This window comes from Octopus sinensis, linkage group LG22 (genome assembly GCF_006345805.1).
Source record: "Octopus sinensis linkage group LG22, ASM634580v1, whole genome shotgun sequence".
Taxonomy (NCBI): domain Eukaryota; kingdom Metazoa; phylum Mollusca; class Cephalopoda; order Octopoda; family Octopodidae; genus Octopus; species Octopus sinensis.
The window spans coordinates 13451639-13464138 of NC_043018.1; the positions used below are offsets into that span (position 1 = coordinate 13451639).

General features: G+C 39.6%; 1 protein-coding gene across 1 annotated transcript in view; it reads left to right on the plus strand.

Annotated features, from left to right (window-relative positions):
* Positions 1 to 12500, plus strand: part of LOC118767536 (transmembrane channel-like protein 2-A) — an 85969-nt gene that overhangs the window by 13418 nt on the left and 60051 nt on the right. The window contains exons 2-4 of the mRNA XM_036512253.1: positions 5052 to 5532; positions 8216 to 8338; positions 9835 to 9910. Of these exons, the coding sequence (XP_036368146.1) occupies positions 5063 to 5532; positions 8216 to 8338; positions 9835 to 9910 (669 nt within the window). The 5' untranslated portion in view covers positions 5052 to 5062. The remainder of the gene's footprint in view (positions 1 to 5051; positions 5533 to 8215; positions 8339 to 9834; positions 9911 to 12500) is intronic.

Below are 12500 nucleotides of genomic sequence, written 5' to 3' on the forward strand. Positions count from 1 at the left end.
AAATTATAGTGGTGACGGTAAGTTGATAGAAATCACTTGAAGTCGGTGCTCCAGCATGGCAGGTGCTCATTGACTGGAAAGCAGTAATACAACAAAATAACATAATGTTATGTGATACACTGTGATAAAGTTATCAACAAAAGGACCAAAGAAATTGCTACATGTGTGTGTGTGTGTGTGTGTGAGTGTGTATGCGTGTGTATGTGTGTGTGTATGTGTGAGTGTGTGTGTGTGCGTGTGTGTATGTGTGTGTATGTGTGTGTGTATGTGTGAGTGTCTGTGTGTATGTGTGTGTGTGTGTGTGTGTGCGTGTATTCACACACACACACATACACATGCACACGCGCATACACACACACACACATCTGCCATGCTTTATTCTAAGTAGCTGTATTGATTAAGCAGCTTTCATCTTCATTCTCTACAAACATACACAAATTCCGGAAGTGAAAACATGAAGCGGCGGAAGTGGATTGACTAAGGAGCAAATGAAAGAAAGGGAGAAAAAAAAAGCTTAATTAAAACAATAAATAAATAAGTAAATAAATATACGTGGTTGACGAATAAAGGGCTTAATGGAGTCGGGTGGGGAATTTGTTTCTTAAGGTTGATGGTTACAGAACAGCAGCTTATTATATTAACGGGTAGGGCCTATCAACAGAAGAACACAGGTTGGGCGACCACAATGGAAGCTGGCTGCTCGTTTTAAAAGTATATATGTACCAAGCTGTACGTGCACTGAAAGTTAAACAAATCTATCTCTGTCTCCCTCTCTCTCTCACTCCCCCTCCTCTCTCTCACTCCCTCTCCTCTCTCTCTGTACGCACACATATACATATTTATGATTATATTAAATCATATATATATATTTCTTTATTACCCACAAGGGGCTAAACATAGAGGGGACAAACAAGGACACACATGGGTATTAAGTCGATTACATCGACTTCAGTGCGTAACTGGTACTTAATTTATCGACCCCGAAAGGATGAAAGGCAAAGTCAACGTGGACCAGTAGTTAGGGCAGCGGTCTCGCGGTCATAGGATCGCAGTTTCGATTCCCAGACGGGGCATTGTGTTTATTGAGCGAAAACACCTAAAGCTCTACGAGGCTCTGGCAGGGGTGGGGTGGCGATCCCTGTTGTACTCTTTCGCCACAACTTTCTCTCATTCTTTTTTTCTGTTGGCTTGCTCCCTTCAGCCAGCGGGGTGGCTAAAACATTTGAAGGCCAAAACAAAGCGCTTCGCATTGTGACCAGCGATGTGTAGCAACATCTGATAGCCTGGTCGGTCACGGTGATCACGGTGATATATATACATGTGATGAAAGTAGCATTGATTTTCGTAGGTCGTTCAATTTGCCTTAATTGATCAATATTGTTCAAATTGAGGAAGCCTATCAGTAATGTACCTATAATGACTACTGGAAACACCTGTAAGCCGAAATTTGCTCAAATAAGAGAATTATATGTAATGACCATTATTTTTATTTGCTTCTCATACACACACACACACACACACAAACACACACACAAACAAACACACACACAAAAAAACAAAAACAAAAACACACACACACACACCACACACATACACATATATATATATATATATATATATATATATATATATATATATATATATATATATATAAAACAGTAAAAATAATTACAGACATGGACAGAACATGAAAACACCCACAGAGACGACACAAGAACACAGGACGGGACATTCGAAGCCCTCAGTCATCAGTCAAGAACCAGATCATCTTAGCAATTTCGGCTGAATACACATACATATTAGCAGGAAGACGGCCTTCTGGGCGGTTTTCTGTTAGCCACTTGATAATATTTTCCCATTTGATTTCCAATTCTAATAATTCTTATAGTGTTTGCCGCCGTTGTGCCTTTGCTGCTAAATATGAACCATTTTGTTGCACAATGCATCTCCACCTTTCCTTTAACTTGAAAAATACCCTCTTCCCAGAATTGAAGTGGTTTCATGGCAAAGAATTCATCAAGGTATCTTTTTACGTCATCCAAGGAATTGAAATTTTTACCATTAAGACTATTCTGCAGAGACCTGAATAAGTGGAAATCCGAAGGAGCAATATCTGGTGAATACGGAGGGTGGGGTAACACATCCCAGCCAAGCTGCAGCAATTTTTGTCAGGTTCCCAAAGAAACATGCGGTCTTGCATTATCTTGTTGGAAAACAACATCCTTCCTATTGGCCAATTCTGGACGTTTCTCTTGAATTGCTGCTTCTAACTCGTTCAGTTGTGTGCAGTATTTCTCAGAATTAATTGTCTGATTACTTGGGAGAAGCTCATAGTACAGAATTCCTTTCCAATCCCACCAGATACAAAGCAAGACTTTTTAGGATGAAGACCTGCTTTTGGGGTGGCTAAGGGTGGCTCATGTCGCTTACTCCAGGATCGCTTTCCCTGAACATTTCGGATTTTGAACGACGGATTTTGATAGGTTGAGGCTTTCTATCAATTCTCGGGTTGTACAATGTGGGTTATTCTCAATTAATGACTTGATTTGGTCATCATCTGTAGTGGATGGTCTGCCTGATCGCTCTTTATCAATAAAGCTACAATCTCCAGCTCGGAACCTTGCGGACCACTTCCATACAGTTCTTTCGGGTAAAGAAACATCACCGTAAACTGCACATATTTCTTTGGTTGCTTGTGAGGCATTTTTTCTCTTTTCAGATAAAGAAAAGCATCACGCACTGAAAATGAACTTTCTTATCTTCCATTTTAAAGGGTTAGAAAATGAACACAGGTTATAGGAACATAAACCTTCTTCCACGAAAAGATAGCTTAAACTGTGCTCTGAATGGAGGTGTAGTCAAATCCTATTTTATGGACTCAACCGTGTTCTAAAATAAGTCGAAAGGTAAGCTCCTATAAATCGGCATGAACTTTCCGGACAACCCAATATAATAAACTGAAACTGTAATTAAAATTTTCAGAGAACGAAAGAATGAGAAGGGTTCGTGTTTACTATTTTTGTTGATTGATAGAGATATATCTATTACAACGCGTATGGACCCTCCTCAAAATGCATAACACATAGCGTTACGCTTAACATACAGCACATCAAAATTAGAAATACGAGCATATTTCACATATCGTTAAAACAGACGTGACACACACCACTCACCATAAAAGAAATCTACATGAGCGAATATAAACACATATTTCCATTATTTTTAGCAGATAATAAATCAGGTTTTGCCTGACTGCTCTTCGTGAGCGTTGTTAATTGAACCATAGCAAGTCCTGCAAATAGTTACTCAAGATATTAAAATTATGGTGGGAGAATGAATATTAGAAACTCCAATGTTGTACAAGCCATGAGAAAGAATGTAAGAAATTTTATGAGATATTGAGTTTGACAACTTCAGAGGGCGGATATCAGTGAAATGTTGTAAGGAAAATATGGAAGACTAGGTGCAACGTAGAAGTTATTACGACATCATAAAAGTTGAAATTAGATGAGAATAAAATGCGAATCATGAAAACATTGTAGAGATTTAATCAATTTGTAGCACTTTTATTGTTCATAAATTATCTTCAAGAATGCTATCATGTAGTATGTATGTATGTATGTATGTATGTATGTGTGTGTGTAAGTATGTATGTATTCTTTTATACTTTCTTTTACTTGTTTCAGTCTTTTGACTGTGGCCATGCTGGAGCACCGCCTTTTAGTCGAGCAAATCGACTCCAGGACTTATTCTTTGCAAGTTTAGTACTTATTCTGTCGGTCTCTTTTGCCGAACTGCTAAGTTATTGGGGATGTAAACACACCAGCATCGATTGTCAAGCGATGTTGGGGGGGGGGGGGACAAACAAACACACACACACACACACATATATATATATATATACGATGAGCTTCTTTCAGTTTCCGTCTACCAAATCCTCTCACAAGGCTTTGATCGGCCCGAGGCTATAGTAGAAGACACTCACCCAAGGTGCCATGCAGTGGTACTGAACCCGGAACCATGTGGTTCGTAAAGCAAGCTACTTACCACATGTACGTGTGTGTGTGTGTAGTTGTGAATAATGTCGAATGTTGTCATTAATGAATGTGCTATAAGAAAGTTGTCGGGAAATGGTGTTTTGGAAGAAATATGTGTGGGGGGGGGGAGTTTAGATATAACGCAAATATAGGTCATACTAAAAATACCAGATAATAATCCACAGGTATCTGTATTAGGAGAGGGCGTTTGTCTTGAGAATAAGTGTGTTACTAAGGCGTAAACAGAACTAATAATTAATTTCTTAAATTGCACTATGTAACACATTTTTCCTATCTTCGCCGAGTAAGTGTTATTTCCTATTTTCTTTCTCTCTAGAAATCAAAAGGGGTCACTACTTAACCCTTCAAACTTTGCTTTTGTGATTTGCACATCAATGTTTCCAAACGAACCCATTTTCCATCACCATTTCAGATCCAGTGCTGAATGAAGTTGAAGCAGAAACAGCCTTATAGCAAATATTCTGCTCAATACCATTTCGCCCGATGCGCAAACGATTTTGCCAGCTCACAACGCTCGGTCTGGGAATCGAAACCGCGATCCTACAACCGCGAGTCCGCTGGCCTAACCACTGGGCCATTGCGCCTCCACACACACACACATATATATATACATTCAAAATGTGACCGCGTGTGTACCGTTGGCGATTTTTTTTCCTCTGTCTTCCCTTCTCCTATATTTCCGACGAAGAGCTCCGCTTGAAACGTTAAACCCTCCTTCTTTCCTGAGCGTCCAATAATACCACATTTGTTCCACGTCCTCGCGTTGTTGTGTTTTTTTGTGCTTCTTGTTTGGATTAACTTTATATATATATATATATATATATATATATATATATTATATATATATATATATATATATATATACATATATGCATGTATGTACGTATATATCATGTATCTATTTGTCTGCGTACCTCTTAACCACCTACACTTTTTTTTACTCCGGTTTGTATTAGGTTTGTACTATACGTTTGCTAACGAATCTCTTTCCAGTTTTCATAAATATGGCAACCAAAAACTATTTAGAGTTACACGAACGAACTGAACACAATGGAAACAACAAGGAGAGTGTCTCATCGTACTATGATATCAATGCTCCACAGCACAATGGATACAGCATGGGCAATTGGATACCACATGGCGAACTGGACATCACTCGGCAAACTGGTTATCGCTCATCGGATTCTGGTCGGCCATGTTCTTCGTGGACGGAGGAAGCTCAAGATATACCCATCGTCGTGGTAACGCCACAGGACCTTGAACGAAATAATCATAATAGTAGTAATGGTAACAGTATCCATGTGTTGGTTGGTGAAAAGGGAAGTCCTGATTTAAATGAGGATTCTAAAGATGGAAAAGTGCATCAGAATAATGGCAGCAGCGCAGACGAAACTCAAGACGAAGACATGATGAAATATTTCAGCAACAAGCGACAATCACATAAAAAGAAAGGTCAGAGTTCCAAATCTGAAAGGTCAGTGAATGTCCTTTGTTTCTTCTTATTATTGTCGTTCTGCCGTTGTATGAACCAGGTCCGCCTTAAATTTCAAATATTCCATTCTAACCTTCAGTACTATGTAGGAGACTGCTTCAAAAACGCGGCTACATCTATCAGTTTATCCATTTTTCGAAATACATTACCACGCAGGAATCTACGAGAGTTCTGAGGGAACTATTCCATTGAGGTTTAGAGCCTCCCAGTTTTCAGAAACGTGTCTCGTTAAAATTTGGATATTTTGATATATTTATGCTTTCAGTTTATGCACGTATATTTGTGTGTGTCTTTGTGTGTATAGGGTAAAGACCTTCTTCAGTTTCAGTCACGAATAACCATGGGATTGTACCTAGAAACTTCCACTCCGAGACACAAGCCCGGGCAGAATTGTCGCCCATGCACACCAGTCTTCCCTCTCCACGTCACCGATGTTATCCAAGGGAAAGTCAAAGGCTGATACAGCTTGGCACCAGTCATCGCACAACTCATTTCTACAACTGAATGAACTGGAGCAACGTGAAATAAAGTGTCTTGCTCAAGAGCATAACACGCAACCCGGTGCGGGAATCGAGCTCACAACCTTACCATTGAAAGCTCGGCACTCTAACCATTAAGCCATATATATGTGCACGAGTGCGCACGCATCTATTTGGATATGTTCTTGTATTATTTAGCTGATAGATAATATCGGAGGTGCATCAGCCTGGTCGCAGCTCTGAGCTGAAACTAGAGAGAGAAAAGAAAAGATCTGTTAATCTTTGTAATTTACTAGCAGTATCGCCCGGCGTTGCTCGGGTTTGTAAGGGAAATAACTATATAAGCATTTTTAGTAAGTTATAGCCAAAAAATAGCAAAAAAATGCATTAAAAATGGAAAAAAAATGATGATAAATTTTTTTTTAAATCGTTGACTCATCCTAGAGATTCTTAGAGAGTTACTTCCCTTATATAATAGCGAAAAATGCATTAAAATGGAAAAAAATGATGGTAAATTTTTTTTTAAATCGTAGACTCATCGTAGACGCGCGCTAATACCCAGAAGGGCTCGATATGAATCACAACTATAAGATACCCGGTTTTGGTTAAACTGCAGCGCAAAATGTGGGAGTAGTTAGGAATCTAAATCGTAGGAGACGGACACTCACACAACCTCACTTTTATATATAAAGATTACTCTGAGTCTCATTTCACATAAAATCATGAGTGCTGGCAGCAACGACAACCTTACCTCTTTGACTGATATCGGCTTCAAATTTTGGCCCAAGGACAGCAATTTAGGAGGAGGGGTAACTCGATTGCATCGGCGGCCCCAGTATTCAATTGATTCTTATCTTATCGACCTCCAAAGGATGAAAGGCAAAGTCGACCTCGGCGGAATTTGAACTCAGAGCGGAAGACGGGTGAAATGTCGCTAAGCCTTCTGCCCAGTGTGCTGCCTGGTGTTTAATATTACATTAAACAGGTAATGCGTGAGGGCACTTGGCTTAGTGGTTAGAGCAGCGGACTCGCGGTCGAGGGATCGCGGGTTCGAATCTCAGACCGGGCGAGTTGTGTGTGTTTATGAGCGAAACACCTAAGCTCCACGCGACTCCAGCAGAAGGTAATAGCAAACTTCTGCTGACTCTTTCGCCACAACTTTCTCTCACTCTTTCCTCTTGCAACTCACCTGCGACGGACCGGCATCCCGTCCAGGTGGGGAACCTATACGCCAAGGAAACCGGGAAATCGGCCCTTATGAGCCAGATATGGCTCGAGAAGGAACAAACATGTAATGCAGCGAGCTGGCAGAATGCACAGCTGCATTTTCTCTGCCTTTAGGTTCTGAGTTCGAATTCCGCTTTCGTCATTTTGCCTTCCATCCTTTCGCGGTCGATAAAATAAGTACCAGTTGAGCCTTGGATCGAAGAAACCGACCTAAACCCGTCTCCTGAAACCGAAATTGCTGGCCTTGTACCAAAATTTGAAATCAATATTACATAAAACATTTAACCAAATAAACTGTGGCTGTTAATAGGTGAAATGATTAAAGCATTATTGAGCATTGAGTTTATATCTTTTATTCACTGTATATTCCTCAAATTCGGTATATAAATGCTCATTACATTAATTATATTAACCTTGACTTTAGGGCGGCGAGCTGGCAGAATCGTTAGCACGCCGGGCGAAATGTTTAGCGGTATTTCGTCAGCCGTTACGTTCTGAGTTCGAATTCCGCGCAGGTAGACTTTGCCTTTCATCCTTTCGGGGTCGATTAAATAAGTACCAGTTACGCACTGGGGTCGATATAATCGACTTAATCCGTTTGTCTGTCCTTGTTTGTCCTCTCTGTGTTTAGCCGCTTGTGGGTAGTAAAGAAATAGGTATTTCGTCTGTCGTTACGTTCTGAGTTCGAATTCCACCGAAGACCACTTTGCTTTTCATCCTTTCAGGGTCGATTAAATAAGTACCAGTTACGCACTGGGGTCGATTCTAATCGACTTAATCCGTTTGTCTGCCCTTGTTTTTCCCGTCTGTGTTTAGCCCCCTGTGGGCAATAAAGAAATATATATATTAACCTTGACTTAGCTATTGATTTTCTTGTAAATGGCGTGTCTGGGCTAATTAATCTAACGATATTTTTTTGTCGTTTCTCATATGTATGTTTTGATTTTCTTTGCTCCTAGTCGCGATTTTGAGTCACAGACGGCCGAAGAGAAAATCATCAATAGCATCAAACTACAGAAGGAACTAATTGATACTATTCGTTTTCAACCTTGGAATATTCACAAGAAACTAAAGTACCTTAGGTGACTACATTCCTTTTGTTTCTAGGTTTTGATGTTATTTTCAGTCTTCCATATATTCTAATTATGTCATGTTCCACTTTACTGCTTGGCATTTCGTCGCTTCGCTGCCATTTTCCGTTCTGCGTTTGTTTTCTGAAATGAAAATCTAATATCTACAAATCAATGTTGTGCAATGCAAATGTGAATGTTTGTGCGTATGTTGTGTTGTGCTGTGTTGTGTGTGTGTGTGTTGTGTGTGTGTGCATATGTGTGTTTCTGTTTCTAGTGTGCTTAATTGTTTTCTGAACTATTCATCACTTGTTTTCCTATATATACGTATGTGTGTGCAATCGAATCGAACAGTAAAAATAAATAACAAAAGATCGTAAATATAGAATGTATTAGCTTTGTGTGTGTGTGTGTGTGTGTGTGCATGTGTTTGTGCCTATGTCTGTCCATCCACTAGTGCTTGACAATCAGTGTTGGTATGTTTACTTCCTCGTAACTAGGTGGTTTGGCAAACAGTGATCAACAGAGAATATACCAGGCTTTAAAAAACGGGTACTAGGGTCGATTCGGCTAAAAGTTCTTCAAGGTCGTGCCCCAGCATGGCGACAGTCTAATGACTGAAACAAATTATATATATATATATATATATATATATATACATAGAGAGAGAGAGAGAGAGATAGATAGATAGATATAACTCCCAGTGGATTACTCTCTCTAGGCTGTCATGTCTTCTTTCTGTACTAGTATGCAACATTCACTTACTATATGAGTAACACTTTCCTCTTTTGATTTGCATAACCTGGCATAGGAATGTACTTGGTTTTTGTCTATCTTGGCTTTTATCCAATTAGTCCTTAATGCTCGATCTTGCACATGCAGCACAACCATATGTGCGCGACATGGTGAACTCATATCAAGATAAACAGCACATGACCTTGCAGGTGGGGCCCAGTTAGAATTTTCTTCAGGTCGAGTAACCCATCCCACTCAAAAGGTACCTGAATAAGGATTGTTTAAGGATGTTCAACGAGACATCCATGTTTCCAAAGGTGAATAATTCAAACCCCAAAGAATCCCTCTCAACACCTGGCTATGATGCTCCCCCACTACTTCTGCTCGTGATCAGAGATGCACATATCGTCAGCCACCAAGGGACATGCTCAACTGGTTAAGGTCAAACAACTGACAAGCAAATCTGTGGTATTGAGCAGAATATTTGCTGTAGCCCATCTTTTATACCAAAACAAAACAATGTACATGATAACACTTCCAATCAGTTAAGATCAGAAGCCATGAGAGCCACTGTCTGGTACTGCACCAGGGCATTTATTATTATTAGTATTATTATTGTTGTTGTCGTCCTTGTTGTTTATGGTACATGACAATAGAATCGATTAAAAGTTGGAGCGAATGCTCTGCAGTATTTACGTCAGTTTACAATTCCTTATTAATACACTCAACAAATTAAATGTTAATCATGGTTTGTTTGTTTTTTTTTTCCCCAGGAAAGCTAAAGCTTATGTTAAAGGCCACGAAAATAGCCTTTCCAGACGCCAAGATTTCCAGCGGATGGGTTTCGATGTGAGTAAAAATCCATTTCTGAACACCATTTTATACCATTGTGGCTCAGTGGTTAGAGCGTCGAGCTTACGATCGTGGGGTTGTGAGCTCGAATCCCGGACCGGGCTGCGTCTTGTGTTCTTGAGCAAGACACTTTATTTCACGTTGCTCCAGTTCATTCAGCTGTAGAAATGAGTTGCGACGTCACAGGTGCCAAGCTGTATCGGCCCCTTTGCCTTTCCCTTGGATAACATCGGTGACGTAGAGAGGGGAGACCGGTATGCATGGGCGACTGCTGGTCTTCCATAAAACAACCTTGCCCAGACTTGTGCCTCAGAGGGTAACTCTCTAGGTGCAAACCCATGGTCAGTGTCTGACCGAAGGGGGTCACCACCAGTGGTCCGTACTCACCACTGTCAACGTTGGTCCAACGCACGCGCTAATGAAAGATTTGCTTCTAGGGTTCCTAAGCTTTTCATTACCCAGTACCCATTTTATCTTAATTAATTTACCCACGGATTACAGACATTTCATTGTTTACTCAATAATCCGATTTTATTTACTAACGACAACCTCGATTATAAGTTTCAATTTTCAATGAAAGTTGTATGTAACTGAATAATTATGCATAACTGATTAATTATACAGGTTACATACCTGATGTTCCCTAGCGGCCAGTTTGTGCAAGGGAGAAAATCATTTTGATAGGGTGGGATTTCAAGTTTGAAATCTAAAATCGAGGAACAAAGAAAAAGATACCGTAAATCCTCGAGTATAGTCCGCCCTTGAGTATAACGCGCAGGGGATTTTTAGGGGGCTGTGCCTCTGAAAAACCTAAATCTTGTGTATAATACGCACCCCTTCTCTAACTTGAGTCAAGGAGGTCTATATAATGTCCTTGGTTTGTAAAAATGTATACGGTAACGTCCTTTATTATTTTGGCATATATAACATAATGCAAACGTGTAGCTTTTTTGTGCATTTTGTTTGCAGAAGATAAAGAAATAACAGTAATAACGTTTAATAAATGTTGCTTACTGCAAGTTATGGATGATTCTTTTATGACTTCATTGCTTTCAGGCTTAGCTGAAGGTATTTTCGCGCCTGACATCACAAAATGCGTCTGAATAAACATTGCCGGACAGCAAATAGAGACTCGGGCATTGCTTAGAAAATAATTTTCATTTTAAACCTCGTGTGTAATAAGCACTAGGGATTTTGACCTTTAAATTTTGGGGGGGAAATGCGGATTATACTCGAGGATTTACGGTACATGGAATGTACATATTTAATTTTTTCGTACCTGTTACAAAGATCATAAAATCTCTAGTTTTAGGTAATCATGTTTAGCAATTTTATTCTTGTTTGAAATCGTCAGTTTGTCATAATCGGAGGTAAATTAATTGAACTAAATAAGCCATTTTACATTTTTACAAAACGAGACATTTCTTGTAGGATATAATTGCAGTTTGAAAGACATTCATGGAATATGTGTTTTTCTTTTGTTACTTCTCATTTTTTTTCATACTGCAACCTTTTAAAATTTTGAACCCAGCTCACGGAATAACCGTGAATAAAATTTTGACCAACACAGCTCACAGTATAACTTCTATGAAGCCCAGAGGCGCAGGAACCGCAGGTCGGGAACCGTTACCCTACAATTTCATTTGACCTGTTACAAATAACAGCTAAATAGCCATCAAATCGTAGTCTAAACGTAGTTGAATATATGAGATGAAGACTTCCGGGAGAAAAGTATCCGATGGGATTGTTTTGATTGAAACACTAACAGAACGAGGAAAATTTAACGAAGAAAACCTAGAACAATAGATCTGATGATGGCTCCAATTAACTAATTATAACGTAATATAATCCTTATAACAGATATGTCTGTCCAACCAAGGTTGAACTTGTGGTCACATGACAGCATCATCATTAGCAGCAACCTCTGGTTACTAAAACATCTTTCAAGTTCTCTTCTCCAACGCATTGCTTTTTAGTATTTTTCCCAGAATATCAAAATAAAATTACTTGGTCAACCATGATTTGCGAATGCATTTTGGTAAACGGAAAACGCATGGAAGTCTATTGTACACACACACACACACACGCATGCATGCATACATACATACATACATACATAAATTATTTGTACCCCGGCGTTACTTTGATGACGTGTGGTGCTTTCATTGGCTGCAACTCAATTTCGGGCAATACCTTTGCTTAATTGCTGATGGGTAGCCATGGATGTGACTTTTCTGCTCCACCAGGGACCTACACTCTTTGCCACAGATTACAGTAGGCGGCGTTACAATATTCTTTTGGTAAACCATTATATGATGTTTCAGTCCGCCTCCTGGCTCATTCTCTTTTCTACACTCTCTGAAAGTAGCGAATCCGTATAATCTTCTCTCTATATATAAACGGCAGTTTGTTTGTCTGTGTGTCTGTCAGGTTGTACCCTCACCCTGACCACGGCTTTCAACCGATTCTGATGAAACTTGATACACACATAGCCCAATGTCATAATTCAAAACTAACGCAGCGAAAATTTTGAAAAGTTCCCCCAGTTCTGAAAAAAAATCGATAAATTCGACATGGGGGTCGAGAA